The sequence below is a fragment of the Strongylocentrotus purpuratus genome, unplaced genomic scaffold (genome assembly GCF_000002235.5).
Source record: "Strongylocentrotus purpuratus isolate Spur 01 unplaced genomic scaffold, Spur_5.0 spur5_scaffold_1, whole genome shotgun sequence".
Classification (NCBI taxonomy): Eukaryota; Metazoa; Echinodermata; class Echinoidea; order Camarodonta; family Strongylocentrotidae; genus Strongylocentrotus; species Strongylocentrotus purpuratus.
This window is the reverse complement of record NW_022145594.1, coordinates 32,247,504-32,274,034: the sequence shown is the minus strand read 5'-3', so window position 1 is coordinate 32,274,034 and position 26,531 is coordinate 32,247,504. Positions and strand designations below refer to the sequence as shown.

At 38.5% G+C, this 26,531-nt stretch overlaps 2 protein-coding genes across 2 annotated transcripts; both read left to right on the top strand.

Moving 5' to 3' along the window:
- Nucleotides 1-1,224: 1,224 nt before the first annotated feature.
- LOC100888244 (leucine-rich repeat-containing protein 15-like) lies at nt 1,225-3,733 on the top strand. The gene is made up of 2 exons (XM_030978692.1): nt 1,225-2,068; nt 3,702-3,733. Exons 1-2 carry the CDS (start codon nt 1,225-1,227, stop codon nt 3,731-3,733), a joined length of 876 nt encoding a protein of 291 aa, XP_030834552.1.
- Nucleotides 3,734-22,334: 18,601 nt separating this feature from the next.
- On the top strand, nt 22,335-24,499 carry LOC100889421 (carboxypeptidase N subunit 2-like). Its single transcript, XM_003728941.2, has 2 exons — nt 22,335-23,127; nt 24,411-24,499. Exons 1-2 carry the CDS (start codon nt 22,335-22,337, stop codon nt 24,497-24,499), a joined length of 882 nt encoding a protein of 293 aa, XP_003728989.2.
- Nucleotides 24,500-26,531: the final 2,032 nt, after the last annotated feature.

The following is a 26,531-nucleotide window of genomic DNA, read 5'->3' as shown; positions in this document are numbered from 1 at the left end:
TAATTTCACGTTAAAAATCTACTGAGCATGCAGAATGCATGAACAATTCTGTAGCAGAAAGTTTTAAGCTTTGAATTAAAATACATTGCAGTAAAATATATTTATCTCTTGATTCGCGTAAATAACATTTTTCAAGTAATGAATTATTATTTTCGTGGTTCTAAACTATATTTCACACAAAAAAGCACTTTAATCAATAAGCAGACTGTTTTAAAGTCTGAATTCAGAATACTGCATAGGGCTGGAAGTCGTGACAGGATGGCGCCCGATAGAAAAAGAAATCTTCAATGTGTAGATCTGATTTTTAGAATAAAATTTAGTGATGTTATTCTAGTTATTATGGTATCTTCATTATGTAGAATATTGATTTCACTTGTCATAAAAATATCAAATATTCATCTTTTTTTCTTCATTTGTCATTTAGGTAATTCCAAAGTCCATAATACAAAAAGGGAATTATGGAAAGTATGAACCTTTGGAATTTTTAAAAAAGAAATAGGTTTCGTAGCTCCAATAGAGAAATACGGTTCATAATTCAGAACATGAAATAGGCTATACTTTATTTTTGGAATCATGATCCATCCTTTTTCCGAGTCATAAACCTTGTGAATTTGTCCTGTGAATTGTTAGGTGGTAAGGTTGGTGATCAAGTCTTGTATAGCGCCTCTGCTGAGTGTCACGACGCTTGCACGTCAATGTCTCACAATTCAACGTTCTTGGTTTCTGTTTGAAACTCAAGGTTATTTTCCATTAAGCCCACCGCAAAATATACGATCTGCCTACGATCCGATTTTGGAAGAATTTACCATGGCATTTGATGTGAATATCCGAACTTGTAAAAAAAACTTAATGATTAAGGATCTGAATAGTTGAATGATTAATTGTTCTAAATTGCTATTGATAGAGTTGCCAATTTGATTTGCTTAATCACACCTTCAAAAATAATTCATGAGTTTCATATTTTCAATCGGTTATTGCTTAAACTTTCATTGACTTGTTTCTCACATTTTATTTTTCTATCAAAATCAACTAAACACCTGGTAGGACGTCCCTGTTGACTTACTAGGAAATAAAGCCCTCTGTATAGAAAGTTTGTGTTCGACATTGTTAACATTCGGAATTACGAGCCATCGGAATAACGAACCTACCAAAATACGAGTACGGCTGTCCTTGTATTATCTTTGTCATTACATTTCCAGGTTTTGTATCACCAAAGACGGTACTATGGCACCAAGACGACAGGGATATACTGGTAAACCATGCCTTGCTTTGTTCATGCTGATTGCCATGCTGTACTTCGCTGTTCCTGAAAGCATTGATATCTGCAGAGACTGCTCATGTTTTGGTACATTACAACACGTTTCCTGCAAAGGGATCTTCCGGGTAGGGGCTCAGCTAAAACACACCTTTAAAGATGTAGCCTTCCGTGGCCTCGATCTCAATGTACCACATTCAAAATTATCACCTGATCTTTTTCAGAATCGGACAGGCACCATCCATCTCGATTTAAGCGAAAACGGTTTAAAGTTTATCGATGATGGGCTGTTTACGATCCTCCGCCAGGTGAAATCCCTTGCTCTATCCCTCAACGCCCTCACAGCCATTCCCGTGTTTCATAATCTCACGTCACTGCAAGAACTCTACCTGAGGTTCAACAATATTCGCAGCATTGGTAGTAACCTGAAGGCCCATGCTCCAAAACTAAATGAGCTTATGCTGGATCACAACAGGATCACATTTGTCCAAGGGGATCATTTTCCAGAGGAGCTAGAAAACCTCGGCCTGAGCTTTAACAAAATTACGTCCATCGACAGGGGCTCACTGTCGGGTCTCCTGCAGTTACAGGAAGTAGATCTTACAGGTAACCTGATCTCGCAGATATCGAGCGGTTCTTTCTTGTTGCCTGTTTTAAAAACTGTGATCCTAAATAACAACAGGATCAGTGAAATCTCCAAGGATGCCTTCCGTCCAGAACTTGACAAAATATACCTCAACAACAACAGACTTTCTGAACTTGGTAACATCAGCTGCATCCCTTCATTAAAGGGTTTGTATGTCTCGTACCAGAGTGAGGTAATTAAACTGCAGAAAATCCCACTTCTCGAAAATCTCATAGAACTGACCATTACTGTGGGAATTTCTCCCGATCATGCAGATGGGATAGCCAGAATACTGACCAAGATGCCTAGGCTGCAGATTCTTTCAGTTGTTGAAGGGAAAATGGATTATGTAACTATGAAAAGCCATACTCACCTTCGCGTTGTAAACTTCGACGTTTGCTCTTTAAAGGATATCCACAATTTAACCCTACTACCTATGCTGTCCTCCCTATCAGCAAACAATAACCTGATGACATCCATTTCCCGTATTTCTGGACTAAGAAACCTCGTATATGTTGATTTGAACCAGAATCTAATTGTCACAATATCAGCTTCCGATCTAGCAAATCTACCTAGATTAGAAACAATCAATTTGTCGGGCAATGAAATAGCATTTATATCAGGACGGTTTGATGTTCAAAATCTTCAATCGATAAACCTGTCAAAGAATAAAATTCATAGTATTTCAACTCGTGCTTTTTCCGACCTGCGTAGAATAAATGACATCATTATAAGTTACAACCCATTAAGGAACAAGAATCAAATCGAATTTATCCGACCATTGACGCATCTCGTGTTACGCTACGCAAAACTAACAAGAGTAGATAGCGACTCATTTAGAGGATTGCAGTCTATGTGCCATGTCGACCTGACTAGCAACCTGATATCCGAAATATTTGGCATTTCCTATCTTCCCAGTTTGAACACCCTGATTTTGGATGAAAATCCACTCAATTTTATTTCGCCCAACATATTGCAGTCGCTTCCTCATCTCTTCACATTGTCTCTCAAAAACACACATTTGCTGGCTTTTCCAATAGTGCATGGAGTGTTCCCTCAAATGCAAACAATTATCCTGAGTGGAAACTATCTTAAACGAATACCACGTGAGATATCTCATAATTTCCCAAATCTGAGGTATCTTGATCTGTCGAACAACAGCATCGATAGGTTTGAACCCGACGCCTTTACCATGTTTAACAATCTTATACGTTTCTCAATGGATGGAAACCGTATATCATACTATGATACGAATACAACAAAGAATATTTCATTACAAAGTATTTCAATCGGATCAAAGCATACAGAGTTCATGTCTAATGGAATGCATGATGTCTTGATGAAAATGTATAATTTTGCTGTGTACGGGTCGTCTTTACTAACTATTTCCGGAAGAATTCTTTTCGGATACCATGCTCAGTTTGTCCAAGTCCGTGGAGGGATGATTCAGGATGTGACCGATACGTGTCCACCTTTATCACGACACACGCTAAACTCATTGGTCCTTGAAAATGTCATTTTAAGTACATCTTCGTTCAATACTTCACTTACCCAGACCACGGTAGCGGTATACTTTATCAACATATCGATTTTAGAAGAATACAATGATAACAGGAGCAAAGTGTACCACACACATTTGACAGTTCTTCGCTATCAAGAGTCCGGTCTTCTTGAACTTCCTCAAATCTTTGCTCCCTCGCTGATCAGCTTGGATGTCTCTGGCAATCGCTTGGAAGAACTTAAACTGAAGGACTTAACCAAGCTATATCCTAGATTACATACCTTTGATCTCTCAAACAATCGTATCAGTTTTCTCTCCAGTTGCGGTGTCAGCGGCGTATCGCATCCTCTGAAGGTTCTAATTCTCAAAGGCAACAACCTTTGGTTGTTCTCTGCCTGGAGGTGTGGAAATGGTTTCAAGATCCTTACAAATCTGTTAACACTAAACTTGGATGATAACAGTCTATTATATTTGGAACGTGAAATCATCCCTAGGTCCTCTTCTGACCAAGCACCTTTCAGGACATCTGTTAGTGCGGGAGACAACTGGCTAATCTGTGACTGCCACCAGCGTTGGTTAGTGAAAGTGGAGGACAGTATCAGCTTTGTTAATACCAAATGCTCTGCACCAGACGGCCATGCTGGCAAACATCTGTCGGACTTACTGAAGGATGGCTTCCCTTGTCCGGTGTCTGTGTCGGAAGAGCAATCCTGTACAATATCGAACAACTCGGAGATTTTAGTTCAGTGTCCCGCCGCATCTTATCCCTTTCCCGAAATTTCCTGGGTTCATGCAGAATCTGGTGTTGATTTCAACGAGACTCTATCAGTGGACCATTCGATGGCAGATCTAGTAGTAGTAGCCGGATCACTGGTGGTAAAATTGGACTCCAGGCGTCTTTACGTTGATGAAGAAGAGATGAATATTTCTCTAACTTGTCGCGCCATCAGTGAAGGGTATACGCTTGACATCAATGTCCTGGTCCATATCGAGTTCATCAACGGTGATGAGACAGGCGAATACTCCGACCTGTCGGTTCAGTGTTACCCGAGTGTGAAAGATAGCAGCAGCAAGCTCTTGCAGTCGATCTCTGAAAATACTGAAGGTATTGGTACGACGGAAAACCTGACCGGTTTGGCATTGGGAGATGCAAAGAGCTGCCTCCAGTACGCTGATGGCACTCTTATCACACTTATGGTCGGGATTACTTGTTTCGTACATTATGTGTTGACATGTATGATCATAAACGTTCTTAAAGTCAGGTGAAGTATTGTCACGTGATATAACAAGTATAATAGGAAGAAGCAACAGTGTCAATGTCCTGCATTGACCGAATTTACAGCTTTCATCCCAGAACCAATTTACTACTCTAATACAAATATTTGAAATTGAATTGAATTTGAATTTTTGAAGTTATCAACAACTATAAACCACAATAATGACAAGATATGAACAATCATACAATGCAAAAGAATAATACTGATACATGTATACATGACAGAAGAGTAATGTTGATTGAACAATGATGGTTTTAAAATTAATATTTAGACATTGATTTGCATACTATTTAATGTACAAAGGATATACGCGTAAGTATGTGAATTACATATATTTATGTGAAGGTGTAAATGGGAACTAAAAGTTTGCACAAGTGCTAATCGAGCATACTTCTATTCCTTGATAAGATATATTATTATTATATATATATATTTATATGTCAAACATGTTTGTTTGGTATCTACATATAGGGTAGGTGTAGGGAATTGGAGACCGTAGGGAATTGGAGACCATCAAGCTTGAACTTATTGCTCCGATTGTCTCATTTTCGCTCGCTGGAACATTGCCAGCACAAACCACTGACCTCTACCTCCTGGACGGATCATCGCCCATTCACTATACGTTACGTACTGAAAGGCTGTATTGCCTGACAGTTCATGAATATTCATGTTTTTGCTTACCTCGGCAAAATGTTTGCTTTTACTTAATGGAAAAATTACCGTGGGGGGTTGGATGAAATGGACATAATGAATCAAGCAGAAGTGAACTATGATAATTCCTGTTTCTTATCCTTCGTGTGCTTGACCTATAATCTTAAAATCGCTTGGCAAACTGAGTCCAAAGTTCGACTTGTTTCACATGTGTATTATAGGCAATGACGAGCTTGCAACCTATTTTTTGATCAAATTACGGTGGGTGAACTTTCAAAAGTCAATGGGACATGAGGGTTACAATGAAAGACCTAGTGATAACGTAAGTCGGGACGGATGTGCTTTTCGTTAAAACAAAAAAAAATTGAATTTTTAACGATTTTTTGGTACAATTCCATAGGCTAACATGTATGGCTGCTGACTCTGACGATAGGGGGCGTTGTGAAATGAGACTAAACAGAGCTATATGCCCATCACTGTCTTTTCGTGTTGGCTCCAATATTGCGATAGCACCATTTGTGGCTTTTAACAACACTACTGCATATATCCAATTCATTTCGAAGACTACAATGCGCTCTTTCTCCGAGAAAATTGGCAAAATTGACCAAGGTAACCAATTTTGATCGTAAAATTTTGCTCTGATATAAAAACATAATTTTCATTGAAAGTTGTGGTGTATGCAGATATTTAGGGGTGGCTCTCAAAAAGTAGTTTTAAAGTGAAGTTTATGAAGTGTGCCAAACATCACAGAAAACATATGGCCATTGTTGTGAATGAGTGACGACTGTGATCTGTTTAGTAATTCACAATTTGGTTTTCGTAAAAAAAACATACAACAAATGCTATGCTCCTATTTATAGACAAAGTCGCTAAAGCAATAGATCATTTAATTCTCCCATACAGTTAGAATCTTCCTGGACCTCTGCAAGGCCTTCGACACGGTCAATCATGAAATACTTCTCTACAAGCTATCACACTACGGTGTACGAGGCAGGGCCTTTGAGTGGTTCAGGAACTACATTTCAAACCGAACTCAGTTTGTTTCCATTCATAATTCTGTATCAACCTCAAAAGCGTTACAATGTGGTGTCCCTCAAGGTTCTCTCCTTGGTCCCCTTCTTTTCCTTACATACATAAATGATTTCCAAAATTCCTTTGATATCTTTTCCTTTATCCTTTTTGCCGATGACTTTAACATTTGCTATTCACATCGTGACCCCACACGCTCTTAGATACTATAAATAAAGAATTACTTCATGTGAACGGCTGGATCCAAGCAAATAAATTATCACTCAATGTAGGGAAAACTAATTTCATGCTTTTTAGTAACACAGTTACCCAATTACCTGGCGATATTCTTTTTAATAATGCAAAATTAGTTTGTGTTAATTGCCCGAAATTCCTTGGGTTATCCATAGATAATAAATTAACATGGAAAAAACATATTGATAGTATGTGTAAAATTTTATCTCGAAACAAAGGGGTGATCAAAAAACTAAAATTTTGCTTGCCTTCCCGTATTTTATTGACCCTTTACTCTACCCTCATTCTTCCCTATTTAAATTAAGGTATTCTTGTGTGGGGAAAACGCACGAAAAATCCATACAAACAGAATTTTCTTATTACAAAAAAGAGTAGTGAGAATAATAAATAATGAAACGTTCTTTTCCCATACGGAACATTTATTTGTTGAAAACAAAATCCTTAACGTACACGATTTATGTTCAATCCACCTACTAACATTCATGTTTCAACTAACATCCAAACAAGTACCTAGCGCTCTTACAAAATTATTTAAAACTAATGCACACAAACACACATACCCTACCGGACGTCGTAACCAATATCATCTTCCTTTAACCCGAACAGTCTTTGCACACAATTTTTTTTTGTAAATACTGGACCAATGTACTGGAAACGCTTGATGCCTCCCTATTACAACACTCAAGTATCTTTTGCTTCAAGAAATACATTAAGCTCACTCTGTTGAAGTCACACTTAGCTCCAGCTATGCAACCCTAATGCCTAGGTCACATATAAGCCGGGTTTCGTACGATTTTCCCTACTCGGCGGCTTGCCGTGGATTAAGAGACCGTACGGGAACCGTCCGATTTTCATTTCTACGGCATGTGTGGTCACATATTCTGCGGCGCCCGGGAGGTGCCCGGAGAAAATTGTTCGAGTGAAATGCAAGGCGCCCGTAAGGGTGCCGGCAGGGTGCCGGCCGAGTGCCGGCCGGTAAACTTACGGGCTCCGTCTAATGAGCAGGTGTACCGATGGCTCCCGGAAGGTGCCCTGCCGGGTCCCGGCCGGGGTCCTCAAGACGCCCGGTCGGGTGCCGTGCGGTGCACTGAACTACAGAGTGAGTCAGAAAAAATGTCCCACTTTTTAAAAGTTGTATTGTTCGAAGTATGAATATTTAATCATGGGTTTCATGATATATCTTGATAGAGTTATCCTCCCAGTACATTTATGTACCATTGTCATTTGAATCTCTGCATGCATCACTGAATATCAGACAATCTTTACAAAACTGCCAGATCTCACTTGCGCCAAGTTACTGGGTGAGGAATAAAACAGTGCATTGAACAAAGAAAGTCAGACACGCGCACACGCACACACACACTCACACACACGCACACGCACTCACACACAACACACACGGTGACAATTGTTTCATAATTACCCCTTTTCTGATTGAGCATTGATTTTTATCAAATTCGCTGAATGTTTAAGTCGCTTAACCCTAAAAATCTTTTCCTTTTGTACACATTCACTACCACCATCATGTCATCATCATCATCATTATCATCATCTTAATCTTCACCATCATTTTCATCATTATCATCATCATCATCATCATCATCATCATAATCATCATGAAGCACAACATCCGCCAATACGCACCAAGAGGACAGCGGCCACTCAACTTTTCGTACGATAAGAAGAATTCCCGACAAAACGTAACAGTTTGGGTGGGCCTTGTCGGGAATGGAATGCTCATTTGTGTGCATGTGTGCCTGTGTGTGTGTATGTGTGTGTATGCGCATGTGTTTGTGTGTTTTTGTCTCTCTGGCTAATTGGATTATTGAAAAAAAAACTGGCTGTCTTTATTCAAAACATTATTTTATTCCTCACCTAGCAACTTGGCGCAAGTGAGATCTGGCAGTCTTGTAAAGATTGTCTGATGTTCAGTCATGCATGTACCTTAATGTACTTGGAGGATAACTCTATCAAGACATATCATAAAACTCATGATTGAATATTCATTCTTTCAAATTCAAACAATACAACTTTTAAAAAGTGGGACATTTTTTCTGACTCACTCTGTATGTGTCCTCTGGTATCCGCACCTCCTGTATTTAGAACTGCGTTGTACATTTCAAGATGCCGCCGTGAGGGACCCGCACGGCAATATTTATTTTAAATGGCCCCCGGACGGCAGACGCCTATTGTTGTGCATATCACCCGGGGCTCTTGAGGGGCCGTGAGGGCGCCGTAGGGTACACGTACGGAACACTTGAGCACCGCTAGGCGCCCATAAAGATTTTTCATGAGAATTGACCCCCAAAATCGTGAGGGGCCCGTCCGGGCACCGTCCGTAGCCCGCATGGGACCCGTAAGGTGCCCTTTCGGGTCCTTTACGGGCTTTCTACGGCCTAACGGTCAGATAAAAACGCCGCGAGAATTGGGAGCAGCCAACTCATAACCACGGCGCCCGTACGGCTTAAAAAATCTGTCCCGGCGCCCGTAGGAACTTTACGGCAACCGGCCGGACACCGGCCGAACATTTCCAAAATGTCTGTTTTTACTCGCCGTACGGGCCCCGGAGTGTATATGTGACAGCCCCATTAGTCGTTAACCTGCGCACAGTAATTATTATGCACAAACAAACTTTAGTACGCAAATTTATTACTAAGCACGGATTTGCTTCTTTTTTTTTTATCTGGTCTTCTTACTCTTGCCTTCCGACTCCTCCCAGTGAATTTCTGTCTTTTCTCTCTAAAGAAATACAAATAGACTACCTATTACGTGGCCCTACTCCTACCTTCTCATCCTTTTTTGTGTTTCATCACATGCTTTTTTTCTTCTTTTCTTGTCATCTATTTTATTTTTCTATCGTTCATTATACGCTTGTACAAAATACTATTGGACCATATTCGGCGTGTTGTCTGGTTATCGCGTGCTTGTTCCCGGAGAGTCTCCGGACGCGCGGGTTCGGCTGCCTATGCCAGATCTTTGTGTTTCTTTTGTCGGGGCTTGTTCGGCGTGCAATATTTTATGTTGCTCGTTGCTAGGTCGGACAGACCTTGAGCTTGCTCGACCTGGAAACGGCAGACTGATGTACGCTGAATGGGCCTTGGCGGGGGAGACCCGGGGATCTGGCGCGGGCGGGTGGGTTCGCGCGTCTCTGGTCTGTCTGGGAGCGGACATGTGCAGAATTTGATGCACAATGTTGATGGTCGTTTATTTAATTTATACTGGGAATCTCGCTCAACAAGCCTAGATTTTCTGAGATTCCCTTTTTTCCCCTCTCAGTTAAATCAAGCAATATAAAATATTTTTTTCTAATTCTCAAACTTAAATGTACTCTGTAAACTTATTTGATTACGAACATACTTGTCAGTATTTTGTTACTTGTATAATTCTTTTGTTCTATTATATATTGTATTACTGTATGGTTTATATATGTCATTTAATTTATGGATATTTGAGTGGAAAATAAATCAAATCAAATCAAATCAAATTATGAATGGTGTCTGATCAGAAGTGTGTGTAGGCAATGGGGGACACCAGGTCTAAGATTTATTATTATTATTATTCATTTATTGGTATATTGTGACTGTCTGTGAGGCGAAACGCTGAATAATTACAACGACTCAGGTTTTCACGGGAGTGTCAGTTTATTTTAGAGTCATAACCATCAAGGGGAATGCACTCTGTCTTCGATGAACGAATCTTTACTCCTTTCACTGCTTTATTCCGTTCTTCTTCCCTTCACTCCGTGAAAACTGTACATGATAAAGCATAACAGGAATTCATAATAAGTACGTGTTCATGAATATAAGTTTCACAACATTAAAGCAACTATAGCATTCTACTAATTCAATTCAATTTCGGTTTTATTACAAATATACCAAATAAAAAGTCCAAAGACTAACAATAATTGGCTTACAATGTATCATATAAAAATGCATTAAAAACAGTAGATTAAAAAATTCAGTAATAAGTTAAAATACATTGCTCACATTGTATCATATAAAAATGCATTAAAAACAGTTGAATTAAAAATTCAGTAATAACTTAAAGTATGAAGAAAAAAAGAAAGATTGTAAATTATAAAATGGTGATAATCAGTTTGTCAGTGAATTGAGAAGAGAGAAGAAATGAAGAGTGAAAAGTGGAAGAGAGGGAGAGGGAAAGGATAACGAGAGAAAAAAAAAGTTCAATTCATGACAAAAAAAATGTAAGCAAATGAACGAGAATTGAGTTGATTCAGCTTAATGAAGCATTGTAAAAGTAAAATGCACATAATACGGAAATGTCAAATGATACATTAATACGAATGCCATTATGGAATTGTTATTATACTGTTTAAAATTGGTGAATGTCAACGACCTGTACATATTGGTGAACATTATTAATGAGTAATTATCACATTGTCAGAAAATTGAGAAGAGGAAATACAAGACAGAATAGAGAAACAGTGGGAGAGGGGAGGAGGGAAAGGAGAAGGAGAGAAGAAAGAAGAAATAAAGAGTGAAAAGTGGAAGAGAGGGAGAGGGAAAGGATAACGAGAAAAAAGAGAGTTCAATTCATGACAAAAACAAAATGTAAGCAATTGAACGAGAATTGAGTTGATTCAGCTTAATGAAGCATTGTAAAAGTAAAATGCACATACTACGGAAATGTCAAATGCTACATGAATAAGAATGCCATTATGGAATTGTTATTATACTGTTTAAAATTGGTGAATGTCAATGATCTATACATATCGGTGAACATTATTAATGAGTAATTATCACATTGTCAGAAAATTGAGAAGAGGAAATACAAGACAGAAATAGAGAAACCGTGGGAGAGGGGAGGAGGGAAAGGAAAAGGAGAGAGAAAGAGCTAGAGAAAGGGAGGAAGAGAGAGAGAGAGAGAGAGAAAAGAGAGAGAGAGAGAGAGAGAGGAAGAGAGACGGAGAGAGGGAGAGAGTTCGAAAAATGACAATACATAAAACAGATCTAACAAGATTTCAGTTGATCGAATTTAGCAAACGAACAAGAGAGGGAACTGCCGATTGTTTGTAACGCTGGGTTCTGCAACGTGGAAGGGACAAATGATCGGAGTTTCTTAAACTGCGGCAAGTAGTCACATGGCGCGGTTGTGGCAGGAGATGGCGGTGTCTTTGAGAACCCAGAAGTGATTTCGCAAATCGCGTGAGGATCTCAACACGTCGGCCATCAAGAGATGAAATGTCAAATTGGTGAAGAAGGTCATCATAGTGAGAGTCAGTCGGGTAACAAATCATGCGAAGAGCTCTCTTCTGTACTCGTTCAATTTCAGCAGACTGGCGCAGGGTTAAACTTGTTCCCCAAACAGGTACTGCATACTCTAGTATTGGTCGTATGTACACAGAGTATATGAACACGAGATCCTCCGGTTTGACACAAGGGCCCGAATTCACAAAGCAAGGTTTGAGCTCAGACCAAGGTTTGAGGTCAAACCTCCTTTTGTTATTTACAAACCAGGTTTGTAAATAACAAAAGGAGGTTTGGCGAAACAAAAGGAGGTTTGAGCTCAAACCTTGGTCTGAGCTCAAACCTTGCTTTGTGAATTCGGGCCATTGAGTTTACATAGAATGAAGAGGCGACGTGATGCATTTCCAGCCATGCGTTTCACCTGCTCTTTCCATTTTAGATCATCTTGAACGATAACACTAAGAAGTTTAAAAGATGAGCAGGATTGCAAGGGTACATCACGAATGGACAAATAAACAGGGGGAGGAGCATGACGAAGAAAAGAGACTTGCAACACCTGACACTTTTCCGGTTTAGGAGCCATATCGTTGTCATCACACCAGCGACTTAAGGAATCGAGCATTCCGTAGCATTAATGTCATCTCTCACAAACAAAGCAACTCCACCGCCCAATCGATGTTGACGATCGTGATGAAATTGACAAAAGTTCGGTAGCTGACAAGAAGAAGCAGGATTATCGACTGAAAACCAGGTTTCAGTAACAGCAATGAGTTGATAGTTGCAGTGAGATGATTTAATGACTACCTGTAGATCACTGAATTTGTTGTTAAGCGATCTTGCATTAAACAGAAGTACCGAGGGTAAGGTTGGTTTTAGATGCAGTTGCTTTGTATTGATAAGATTCGAAGTGTTTATTCCCGGGTTTATTCCACGAGGTCCAGAAGTTCGTGTCTTTCTAGAGAGTGGCTGAACTACATCAATGGGTCTACGAATGTGAGATCCTGCTCGACGACCGCGGGGTCGGGGTTTCGACCGCGAGATCCCAAGCGAATCAATGTTTACACATACATCAGAGGGCAAACGACCTTTGTTAGTATCTGAGCGATTACAAACTCATAGGCCCGAATTCACAAAGGAGGTTTGTCGACAAACCTTGGTTTTCGTACGTCATATGACGCGTTTTACGCGTTTTTTACAAACCTGGTTTGTAAAGAACAAAAGGAGGTTTGGCGAAACAAAAGGAGGTTTGAGCTCAAACCTTGGTCTGAGCTCAAACCTTGCTTTGTGAATTCGGGCCCTCGAGTTCGAGTCTGGAGTAACTCATAGGCCCGAATTCACAAAGCAAGGTTTGAGCTCAGACCAAGGTTTGAGCTCAAACCTCCTTTTGTTCTTTACAAACCAGGTTTGTAAAAAACGCGTAAAACGCGTCATATGACGTACGAAAACCAAGGTTTGTCGACAAACCTCCTTTGTGAATTCGGGCCAACATGTGACGATCCTCAGTCATGACAATGAATGACACACAACACACACAAAGCAAAACCACTTTGCATAACAAAGCTAGGGTTCGAGTTCCCGCGTCAAACCAGGTAGATATAAATCTACGTGTAAAGTTACTATGCCTATAACTCGACGTACCTTCAGATTCAGACTCCATTTCATTCCTTTCGACAAACGGATAGCAGAATCATATTTTCCCTCTAAAAGAATCCTGTGGGTCCTCCAACTTATAAGAAAGACATTGATAACCAGTTTGAATCACAAATATAGCAAATCTTGAAGAAAAATGAATTTAACAGAAGAGAAACAGAGACACGAATGTTGGTCGCAGCTATGACAGCGCCCTCCTATGGGCTAAATCAAAAGCATTGTCTGAATTCAGTGTCAACTCCTTTCCATGTTTGCTTGTAAAGCTAATAATTATAAGTCAGACACTTAACAGATCTCTTTAAATTTCAATAGAATGTCACAGCTAACACACGATTAAACTTATATCATCTTTATCATGTCTAAATAACACGGTTTCAAATCAAAATGTGACCATATTTAACGAGCTTGAATGATTCATGAAAACAATATAGGGACCAGCTGATGGAATGATTGCTTCGTGCAACACAATGGCTTTGCAAAATTACCCGTTTCTGGTCGTGATAAGCTCCATGAAAATCCTTTCAATAACTGTATACATTAATTGCATTTAGCCTAATATCTTGAATCATTTAGGTATATCTATTCCATGATGAATACAAAGGGCACAGGGATCGAGACTACAAACATCATTATAAACCGAGATATAAGAGCAACTATTACTTGTGTGGCATTTAAAGCTCTTAAGTAATGTGACAGGTTGAAATCATAGTTGTTGCTGAGACAGCAACTATTTAACATGGGAGAATGTGAAAGGTCGAAATGTTTCTTAATTCAATTTGTTGAGGAGGTCCCTGAATGAAGGGATCCATGTCTCTGAATAAGGAGATCTCTTTAAGTGTACTTCTGAGGGAGTCCCTAAAAGGGGAAGTTAACTCTGACCTCAAGTCAGAGAGGGTATATGGTAATTTGGAGAGGATAGATTTTTTGCAACATCACAGGGGAAGTGCACTTTGACCTTGGGTCAGAGAGGGTATAGGGTAATATAGAGAGAAAGGATTTGTTGTTGCCACATCACAGGTTGAGAGGGATGAGCATAGACCATGCATCCACTCATGACTTAGGCGGTTTGATTTGACAGAGAACCAAACTGAGTAGAACTTCATACTTAAAACTATTTCTGCAGCATTTATGGTAAGTTCCAAGTGAAATTATAATGTATTTGACATGCATCATTAGAATTGAAACCTCATAGAGGAAACTTGATTACATGTGTAGTTGACAACTCTGGAGTGTATCATTAAGTTGTGTTTCACATTCCTTTGCTGTTATTATGTGACAGTTATTAAGTTATACTACCTGAAGAATTTATAGAGAAACACTGTATAGTGTACCCAGGTGAAATTATGTCAATCTCTGGAGGCCTATCATTAATTGCTTTTCATAATGAGTTGGTGTAGAAAACCTGTAGCAGCGTAAGCTACATCTCTTACGATTGGTGCTTCTCTGTATAGAGTATTGCGTATGCATATTTATACCTGTAATGTATTCTACACACCTTGAGGTGGAATAGTTCTTTTTATAAGCAATACAAAATAAGACCTGATATACAGTAATAGCTAGGTAAAGAGATAATTTGTATCATTAGTATTGGATATTTTGTTGGCAAAGTAAAGGTTGTTGAGCTTGAGTTTGAAAAGGTAGAGAATATTAAATGTTTGTGATATATCAAAAGCTTGCAAGTTGCATGTCACTTTATAAGAATTTGAAAATTATAGAAGTTATCATTTAAGTTATAATTGATGTTACAGAAGTCTTACTTCATCATTTGGTTGGAGATGGCATTTGGTTGGAGATGGTGCACTAGCTAGTTGGTCCAATTCTAGTCTCGTTGTCTCGCTAGGAGTCTCTCCTCGAGAGCTCAAGAGGGGTGAGTCATTATAATAGTAAAGAGAACTATACAAAAAGGAAATTTATATTTCTGTATTCATGATTACTTATGCATATTTGGGCATTTTATTGTTATACCTTGCTTATTGCTTTTTGATGTTACAATGTAACTGTAAACCACATATGGAAAAGTATCCAAAATATACAGTATTTCTATGGTGTGGGAAAATGCCAAGTAGGGCAATAGTTATTATTGATGTATTTATTCCTATGATTGAATGATCATATAGTTTTTCTGATGTTTAATATGTAAAAGAAACAAAAACTTATCTGTTGTCTGTTTCTTTTTGTCTTATTAGTTGATCCATCCTCAAATAAGTACCACATAAAACTCTGAATGACTTCGTCGTGTGTCATTTGTGCCTCATACAGTATCATCACAAAAGGTTTGGTTAGCAAGTAAACACGACAGGAAACCCACAATTTGTGTCCCAAAAGAACCTGTGATTATGATAAGCCATCTACAGCGTCTATCAGATGCCATTATGCATAATGGGACGAACTAATGAATATCGACATAAAGGCCCGGTCTCACCGCCAGAACTTTGCTGGAGCGTTCCTTGAACGGTAGGGAGAGGGGGCCGAATTTCGACAACGCTCGTCACCGCACACAAAATGGGAGACAAATCGAAAACACGGGCGTTGCCTTAGCGGTGCACCGCTGAAGCCGGCGTTGCTTTAGAGTTGGTTTAACGGTAGCGAGCGGTAGCGAGCGTTGGTCCCGCTCCGACACCTCCATACCAACGCCAAACCAAAGTTCATCACCGCAATGGATCGCTGCTTCAACGCCCGACACCGTTCCAGCAATCCCGTGTCCGCTCGTAAAACGCTTACAACCGCTCCACCAAAGTTTGTGCAACGTTTAATCACCGCCCGGGCAAAGCTGGCGAAGCAGCGGTGGTCCAGCGTTCAAGATTTCTGCGTTGGCCTAGCGGACCAAAGCGTCCACGAACTTGCGTCTAGCGGTGCCAAACTTTAACTGGGCGTTGTTGGAGCGGTGGTGAACTTTGCCGGAGCGGAAAATTGCCCGCTCCTCACCGCTCGCAATATTTTGTGCAGCTCAAAACTTTCGGAGCGGTAGGAGGGACCATCAGCGGTGGCCGAGCGTATACGGCGTTGCCTTAACGGGGGCCAACTTCTGTTAAACGGTGGTGAACGGTTACGAGCGGTGATGAATTTTTTTTCATCGCTCCAGGAACGCTCCAGCAAAGTTCTGGCGGTGAGACCGGGCCTTAAAATTGTCATTATTTGATTATTTTTATAGAAATATGTACCACCTATTTGAGGTAAATAGTACTTTTTGCAAGATTATTTATTTTTGACCATGTGACACACTTTTTACCAATCAAAAACCAATGCATTGGTTATGCAGGATTACAAGAAAATGTTATTACACCGGTCATTGTATTGAAAACACCAGTTTACGGTTACATCAGTGCGCATGCGCAGACATGGGAGCCATTTTAATTGACGAGTAAACAAATCCAATGACCTAGAGGTCAATGGTATTTATGCGTAAATTAAGATTGCGCCCATATGCAAATTATGATGTGAGCGCACGAGTAAATAAATCTAACTGGGCCATGTCATCACGGTCAAGATGACGTCACAAATAGCGGCCTAAACCGTTAACTGAAAACGATGACATCACTGCCTGGGCGCTGCGCTGTGCGCTCACATCATAATTTGTATAGGCGCAATCTTAATTTACGCACAAACCAAATTACTCGTAAATTAAAATGGCGCCCACAACCGTAAACTGGTGTATTGCTAATCCGCACATCGAGCTTACAAAGGTAACGTATGGTGGTGTGACCAAAGTTCGCGCGTGACCAAAGTTCGCGTACTAACACTAAAAGCGCTTATAACAGGAGAACGATACGCGATGCATGGGTGGGACTGAGACAACGAAATCTTTGAGCACCGTCGACAACTCCAAAGGTCAAAATGCGACATAAAAATGTGAATAAGCTAGCCTTTTCACGCTTTTTATCATAACAAATTGTGTTTTTTTTTTACATGAAAATCAGTTTATTAGATGGATTGACCCCAAAAAATAATGATAAAATTCCAATTTCTTACGCAAAAAACGAAACCTGCGCGCCTGCTTCCACCTTATCTGTGTTTGTGAATTTCATTTAATCTATGGGTTTCGTAAGAATACAAATTTAAAAGGGGAAAGTGGAGAGACAAAGAGAGAAAAGAGCAAGAACTCGTGCATGGCTGACATATAAAAAAGAGACACATGATAATTTTTTTCAAACAAACAAATGACATGCAGATAGGGACTACATTGTCATTAACACATAAACATTGAAAATTAATGTCTTTTATTTGCAAAATTTAACAAGGGTATTTTTATCGGGCAATATTTCGATGATAGAGAGAAATTATTATCTTTTTCAAAGTTTCAATATAAAGTTCGGCTTCTGATTGAAACTACGTAACTTTTTGGAATGTTTACATATATAAAGCCCATCACAAGAGGGCAGTGAATATCATGCGCGAACTTAGGTCACACTTTTTGACGGACGTCGGTAGTGGTAAGGCTTCCGATATTCTCATCTTATCATTGATTTGAAGTAAATAAAGCCTTGGAATGTTATATAATCTGATTATATGATAAATTACAAATCTTATGACGTATGGAACATGATATATGTTGATCTGGATTTTTTGTAATGTGCAAGAAAAGAAAAATATCCGCAAACTTTGGTCACCCCTTCATACATTATAGCTAGGATTATTATAATCGCAAGTTATATGTTACATATAAGAGGACATGTGTGCATGGGCTTGATTATAATAGTAACAATATTGGCTTCTTATCCCCTTTTACCAATATTTGTTTCCTCCATATTTGTAATAATATGTAACGTATCCTTTGAGGGTAGTCATACTATCAAGCTTTGCTTACTGTGTCAACCCTCCCGTTTGATGTTTTCGATAAGTTACAGCCAACCTTACTTTATTCTACATAATGTTCTTTGTCATGTGTAAATCTGCAATGTTTGTTTGTTATATATTTGTAAAAATGCAAAAGAAAAAGAAAATCAAACAGAAATAAATAAATCAAATCAAACCGAATCAAATAAAGCGCACCAGGGGGGCGTTTCATGAAGCAATTAGTCGGTGCTTTTCACCGACTTATATCATGTTCACCGACAATTCTATTGTCACCGACTATTTTCCATGCCTCTGATTGGTCAAATTTAGTCAGCGCTGACTAAATTGTCGGTGAAAAATTTTATACTCCCTTTTTTCTTGTCTTCCTCTCCCCTCTCTTCTTCTATTCGTATCTGTTTCATCTCTATCGTGTACAAGATGCATGATTTCTCTATTCCTTGAAATGTCAGTAGTGTCATCACAATTTTGATTTTTTTTTTTTTTTTTTCCTTTTCTTTTTCTTTTTTCTTTCTTCTTTCTTCCCCCTTATAAGCTAATAGTTTTACTGTGTATCACTATGCGTGTACATGCACGTTTATTGCCTAATGGTGTATAATTATGCTCTTTAATACGTTGTTGACATATTGCACCTTTCCTCTAATAACTTTGATTTTATTGTTCTTCAGTGTAATATACTCATATTACTTTACCTCGTGCAATATCTTTTTGATAATATTATCCTTGTACTTTTAGGTTGTTACATTCCGTGCTTTCTCATGTTACTCATGCTTTGTGTGAAACCCCCTCTCCTTCCTCTTCTCTTGGGTTCTCATCTTTTTTTTCTTTCTCTTTTCTTACCTCTTTCCTCAGCTATTATCACTTTTTCCCTCTTTTTTTCTTTCTTCTTTCTTCACACAATACATATTTTGTTTTTTTCTTCTTTTGTTTGTCTTTCTTTTTCTTACATGTACTTTGATGCTTTGATAGTAACAGTGAATATGATTTTTTTTTCTTTTCTTTTTCTTTTTTTCTACATATAATCCTTTTGAGTTACAAAATTATTTGCATTGAACTTTAATGTGTTGCGGGATTGGCAAAACTTTACTCTTTTGACTTTAACGAATTTTTTAAAATGACGTTGATATATTATATTGTCAAACATTTTTTTTTTCTTTTTTTTAAAAAAAATCTGTTATTTTTAGTTTTTAAATCATATTTTAACTTGAGGTTCACTTGGCAGAGATTCTAGTCTCTTTCTATTTTTCTTGTTCTACTCTGTCCCTCTCTACCCCTCTCCTTCAATCTTTCATATATTCCCTGATCAACTTTTCTTTCTTTTTCTTCTTCCTTCTATTCCTCTTTCTAGTTCCGTCTTTCTTTCTCTCTCTCTCTCTCTTTCTACTTTTTTGATGACACAGAAGGTTTTTAATGTTTTTAATATTTGTAATATATTTAAATTTTAACGTAATATTTGTAGTATATTTAGATTTTGATGTAATATTCGTAATATATTTAGATTTTGATTTAATGTTTATAATATATTTAGATTTTGATGTAATATTTTATTCTCATTTTGTTTCATTATGCATGATTTATAGTCGTACGTTTTAGTCATTCATATTTTAATCGTTTATTGTGTTGTATATTTACTTTGTAAATTGAATAATTTCAGCTTCCCAGCTGCACGTTCTTTTATTTCAATAAACCGAATCAAATCAAATCAAAACATAATATTAGTCGGTGAAAACCACCGACTAATTGTTTCATGAAACGCCCTCCAGGTCCGTCAGGCATGACGCTCATGGCGCTATACATACAAGTTGCAAAAATGAATACAAAAGAAGGTACATTATATCTTTACAACATTATGTTCACTTGCAAACCAACTTTCGTCGCGAGAGTCAGACATCATAGCTGAAGCTCCCGACAGGATTATTATATTCGTTATTTCGGATTAACCAACGAAAATGTGTGTATCTGCCTGGTCGTAGATAGTTATTAGTACAGTTGTTCTCCGGGTCAGAATTTCTTTCTGTGGTAAGTGAATTTTTGTTGTCTTTCCGTCTACATATTTTCAAAGAGAATTGAAATTAAACCATAGCGCCATTTGAAGACAATCCTCATCGTTTGTGAAGTTAAATGTATTTGATTGTTAGTCAATTATTAAGTTTCTCTGATTAGTCTAGATAACCTTAGATATTGCACATTACTATTTTCGTCATTCTAGACTTGATTTTACGTTAAAAATGTGTATCTCTTTTGCAGTTAACATCAAATTCTGTAGAACTTTGCAGGAATTATGAATTTGTCACGTAATTATGTCATATCTGTTCAATCTAAACGTTAGCAGTGTCCTAGTATTCAAATTATGCAAGGACACCCGTTTACTTTCCAGACTTCACTGTCAGACACTATTGAGTGAGTGACTGATCTTTTTTTTCTTTCGTAATAGCATACATAAAATGAGCTGTAAAAGTTACATAACCCACTTCTTGTAATGGCCAAAATTAAAATTATTGAATCTTTGCGCAGCACAAAACGTACGACCATTCGGCACAAGGGTCTGATAATCAGAATAATTAATAAAAGGACCGCAATCCCTGAATCCGATTCGACGACTTAAAGATATTTTCAAGCCCTTTCGTGCGAGGGAAGTTATAAATTAGTGTTATCTTTCAAATGCCGTTGGAATTGAACCTTTTCATTTTTTGGGCCTGCAATTGAAGCATATAGTACCTTTAACATGGAGAATGCATAGAAATTTCTTTAGCAGAAAGATTCAAGCTTTGAAATCAAAATACATTATAATAATAATATATGTCTCTTTGATTAGTGTTAATGACATTTTTCAAATTATGAATGATTCTTTCCGTTGTTCTAAACTATATTTCACAAGCACAAAATGTAGTTTAATCAATGAGCAGACTGTTTTCAGTCTGAATTCATAATTCTGTATAGGGATGGAAGTCTTGACAGGATGGACCCGTATGGCGAGCCGTTTTGCTATTTAAAGTGATTGTTTGATATCACTTATTCCATTTCGTGATATCACAAAATGGAATGTGTGATATCAGAATTGGGTTTATGTGATAGACCTTTCGGTGGGTGATATCACAAATTGAATTCGAATTTGTGATATCACGAAATGGAATCGATGATATCACGAATTCCAATTCGTGATATCACAAAATGGAATGTGTGATATCAACATTGGGTTTATGTGATAGACCTTTCGGTGGGTGATATCACAAATTGAATTTATGATATCACAAATTCGATTTCTTGATATAAAAAAATGGGTGTATGTGATAAACCAATGGGAATTCGTGATATCTCGAAATGGAATTAGTAGCATCAAAAATTAATTTTAAACAGCGAAACGGCTTGCCATACGCCCGATAGAAAAAGAAACTTCAACGTGTAGTTCTGTATTTTTCATAAGATTTAGTGATAGTATTCTAATTGTTATTGTATCGGCATTCTAGTAAATTGATTTTACTTGTCATAAAAATATAAAATATACATTTTCATAATGAAATAGGTTTCGTAGTTGCGATAATGAAATACGGTTCATAATTTTGGGCAACTTCTGGGTAACCAATAACACTACCTGGGTGGATTGTGGCAAATGCATGTAGATTAATGTGTCGCTAAAAGACGTCAGTGCAGCGGTAGTCGAGCCGCGAACCATGTGAGCCACAGCCCGGTGACATATCAAATAGACCACGACACCTCTACGGTGAATGTATGAATGCAAATTTTCTTTAGATAAAATATGAACTTCTGAAGCTTTTTATTAAAAGGGCAAAGGGGAGGAAAACAGATCGATACGTCTTAGAGTTTCCAATTTGTGTTTGCTTAATCATACCTTCAAAAATAATTCATAACTTTCATATTTTCAATCGGTTACTGCTCAAACTTTCACTGACCTGTTTCTCTCATTTTATTCTTCTTTTAAAACCAACTAAATACCTGGTTGGACGTCAACTTTGACTTAATGAGAAATAAAGCCCCTTGTATAGAAAGTTTTGTGTTCGGCCTTGTTAACCTTCCGAATTACGAGTGCGCCCGTCATTGCATTGTCTTTGTCATTACACTCCCAGGGTTTTTTTTTATCACCAAAGACGGTACGATGGCACCTAGACGACGGGGACAAACTGGTAAACCATGCCTTGCTTTGTTCATGATGATTGCCATGCTGTACTTCGCTGTTCCTGAACGCATTGATATCTGCAGAGACTGCTCATGTTTTGGTACATTACAACACATATCCTGCAAAGGGGTCTTCCGGGTAGGGGCTCAGCTAAAACACACCTTTGAAGATGTAGCCTTCCGTGGCCTCGATCTCGATGTACCACATTCAAAATTATCACCTGATCTTTTCCAGAATCGGAAAGGCACCATCCATCTCGATTTAAGCGAAAACGGTTTAAAGTTTATCGATGATGGGCTGTTTACGATCCTCCACCAGATGAAATACCTTACTCTATCCCACAACGCCCTCACAGCCATTCCCGTGTTTCACAATCTCACGTCACTACAAGAACTCTACCTGGTATTCAACAATATTCGCATCATTGGAAACAACCTGAAGGCCCATGCTCCAAAACTCAAAGAGCTGATGCTGGATCACAACAAGATCACATTTTTTCAAGGTGATCAGTTTCCGGAGAAGCTAGAAATCCTCGGCCTGAGCTTTAACAGGATTACGTCCATCGACAGGGGTTCACTCTCGGGTTTCGTGCAGTTAAAGAAAGTAGATCTTACAGGTAACCTAATCTCGCAGATATCGAGCGGTTCTTTCTTGTTGCCTGGTTTAAAAACTGTGATCCTAAATGAGAACAAGATCCGTGAAATCTTCAAGGATACCTTCAATCCAGAGCTTGACAAATTACATCTCAACAGAAACAGACTTTCTGGACTTGGTAACATCACGGGCATCCATTCATTAAAGGGTTTGTATGTCTCGTATCAGAGTGAGGTCATCAAACTGCAGGAAATCCCACTTCTCAAAAATCTCATAGAACTGACCATTACTGTGAAAAGTTCTTCCGATCATGCCAATGGGATAGCAAGAATATTGACCGAGATGCCTCGGCTGCAGATTCTTTCAGTTGTTCAAGGAAAAATGGAATATGTTACTATGAAAAGCCATGAACACCTTCGCGTTGTAAACTTCAACTTTTGCTCGATAAAGAATATCCACAATTTAACCCTACTGCCTATTCTGTCCTCCCTATCAGCAAACAATAACCTGATGACATTCATTTCCCGTATTTCTGGACTAAGTAAACTGGTAAATGTTGATTTGAACCAGAATCTAATTGTCACCATATCAGCTTCCGATCTAGCAAACCTAACTAGATTAGAAACAATCAATTTGTCAGGCAATGAAATAACATTTATATCAGGACGGTTTGATGTTCAAAATCTTCAATCGATAAACCTGTCAAAGAATAAAATTCATAGCATTTCAACTCGTGCATTTTCCAACCTGCGTAGAATAAGTGACATCATTGTAAGTTACAACCCATTAAGGAACAAGAATCAAATCGAATTTATCCGACCATTGACGCATCTCGTGTTACGCTACGCAAAACTAACAAGAGTAGATAGCGACTCATTCAGAGGATTGCAGTCTATGTGCCTTGTCGACCTGACTAGCAACCTGATACATGAAATATGTGGCATTTCTTATCTTCCCAGTTTGAACACCCTGATTTTGGATGACAATCCACTCAATTTTATTTCGCCCAACATATTGCTGTCCCTTCCTCATCTCTTCACACTGTCTCTCAAAAACACACACTTGCTGGTTTTTCCAATAGTGCACGGAGTGTTCCCTCAAATGGATACAATTATCCTGAGTGGAAACTATCTTAAACGAATACCACGTGAGATATCTCATAATTTTCCAAATCTAAGGTCTCTTCATCTGTCGAACAATAGCATCGATAGGTTTGAACTTGACGCCTTTACCATGTTTAACAATCTTATCTATTTATCAATAGATGGAAACCGTATATCATACTATGATACGAATACAACAGAGAATATTTCATTACAAAATCTTTCAATCGGATCAAGGCATACAGAGTTTATGTCTACAGGAATGCATGATGTTTTGACGAAAATGTATAACTTTGCTGTGTACGGGTCGTCTTTACTAAATGTTTCTGGTAGATTTCTTTGCGGACACCATGCTCAGTTTGTCCTAGTCAATGGGGGGATGATTCAGGATGTGGCCGATACGTGTTCACCTTTATCGCTACACACGCTAAACACATTGCAGCTTGAAAATGTCGTTATTAGCACATCTTCGTTCTATACTTCACTCACACAGACCACAATAAGTGTATACTTTATCAACATATCGATTCTAGAAGAATACAATGATAACAGGAGCACAATGTACCACACACAGTTGAGACATCTTAGCTATCAAGAGTCTGGTCTTGCTGAACTTCCTCAAGTCTTTGCTCCCGCGATGATCAGCTTGGATGTCTCTGGCAATCTCTTGGAAGAACTTAAACTGAGGGACTTAACCAAGCTATATCCTAGGTTATATACCCTTGATCTCTCAAACAATCGCATCAGGGTTCTCTCTAGTTGCGGTGTCAGCGGCGTATCGCATCCTCTGAAGGTCCTAATCCTTAAAGGAAACAACCTTTGGTTGTTCTCTGCCTGGAGGTGTGGAAATGGTTACAAGATCCTGACAAATCTTCTCACACTGAACCTGGATGACAACAGGCTATCATATTTGGAGCGTGAAATTATCCCTAGGTCCTCCTCCGATCAAGCACCTTTCAGGACGTCCGTTAGTGCGGTAGACAACAGGCTAATATGTGACTGCCACCAGCGTTGGTTAGTGAAACTGGAGGACAGTATCAACTTTGTTAATACCAAGTGCTCTGCACCAGAGGGTCATGCTGGCAAACCTCTGTCGGACTTATTGAAAGATGGCTTCCCTTGTCCGTTGTCTTTGTCGGAAGAGCAAGCCTGTGCAATATCAAACAACTCGGAGATTTTGGTTCTGTGTCCCGCCGCATCTTATCCCTTTCCCGAAATTTCATGGGCTCCTGCAGAATCTGGTGTTGATTTCAACGAGACTGTGTCAATGGACCATTCGATGGCAGATCTAGAAGTAGTAGCCGGATCACTGTGGGTCAAATTGGACTCCAGGCGTCTTTACGTTAATGAAGAAGAGATGAATATTTCTCTAACTTGTCGCGCCATCAGTGAAGGGTATACGCTTGACATCAATGTCCTGGTCCATATCGAGTTCATCAACGGTGATGAGACAGGCGAATACTCCGACCTGTCGGTTCAGTGTTACCCGAGTGTGAAAGATAGCAGCAGCAAGCTCTTGCAGTCGATCTCTGAAAATACTGAAGATATTGGTTCGACAGAAAACCCGACCGGATGGGCGTTGGGAGATGCAAAGAGCTGCCTCCAGTCCGCTGATGGCACTATGATCGCAGTTATGGTCGGGATTACTTGTTTCGTACATTATGTGTTGACATGACAGTTAGCATAACTGTTCCCAAAGTCAGGTGAATTATTGTCACGTGATATAACGATTAATGTAGGAAACAGCAACAGTGTCAATGTCCTGCATTGACCGAACTATCAGCTTTTTTTCAACACAGATCCAATTTACTACTCTAATACAAACATTTGAAATTGAATTGAATTTGAATTTTTGAAGTTATCAACAAATATAAACCACAATAATGACAAGATATGAACAATCATACAATGCAAAAGAATAATACTGATACATGTATACATGACAGAAGAGTAATGTTGATTGAACAATGATGGTTTTAAAATTAATATTTAGACATTGATTTGCATACTATTTAATGTACAAAAGATATACACGTAAATATGTGTTGTATTGGGAACTACAAATTAGCACAAGTGCTGTTGGAGCCTAGTTCCATTCTTTGGCAAGATTATTATATATAAATGTGAAAAATTTTGTTTTGTATTTTTCATATATATGTCTACAAACATATAATACGGTAAACAGTTTAGAAAAAAAAGAAAAAAAGTTTAAATGCTAAAGCATTTATGAAAGGTACCAACTCTTTGAACAATTACAATCATCACTTTGTTAATAAAATGAAAAGGATGTATTGATAAAAATAAAATCATAAAAAATTGCGTACATGCACAATTCCTGTAAAAGCTTAAGGGCAGTTATACTCGTTGACAAGCATGTGTAATCATATAGAAAAGGAAGACGAGTAAAATAAAAGGAAAAACGAAAGGGGGTCAGTGTGAATTGAGCCCGCGTCATTTACATAGAAGATAGGTGGAAAGA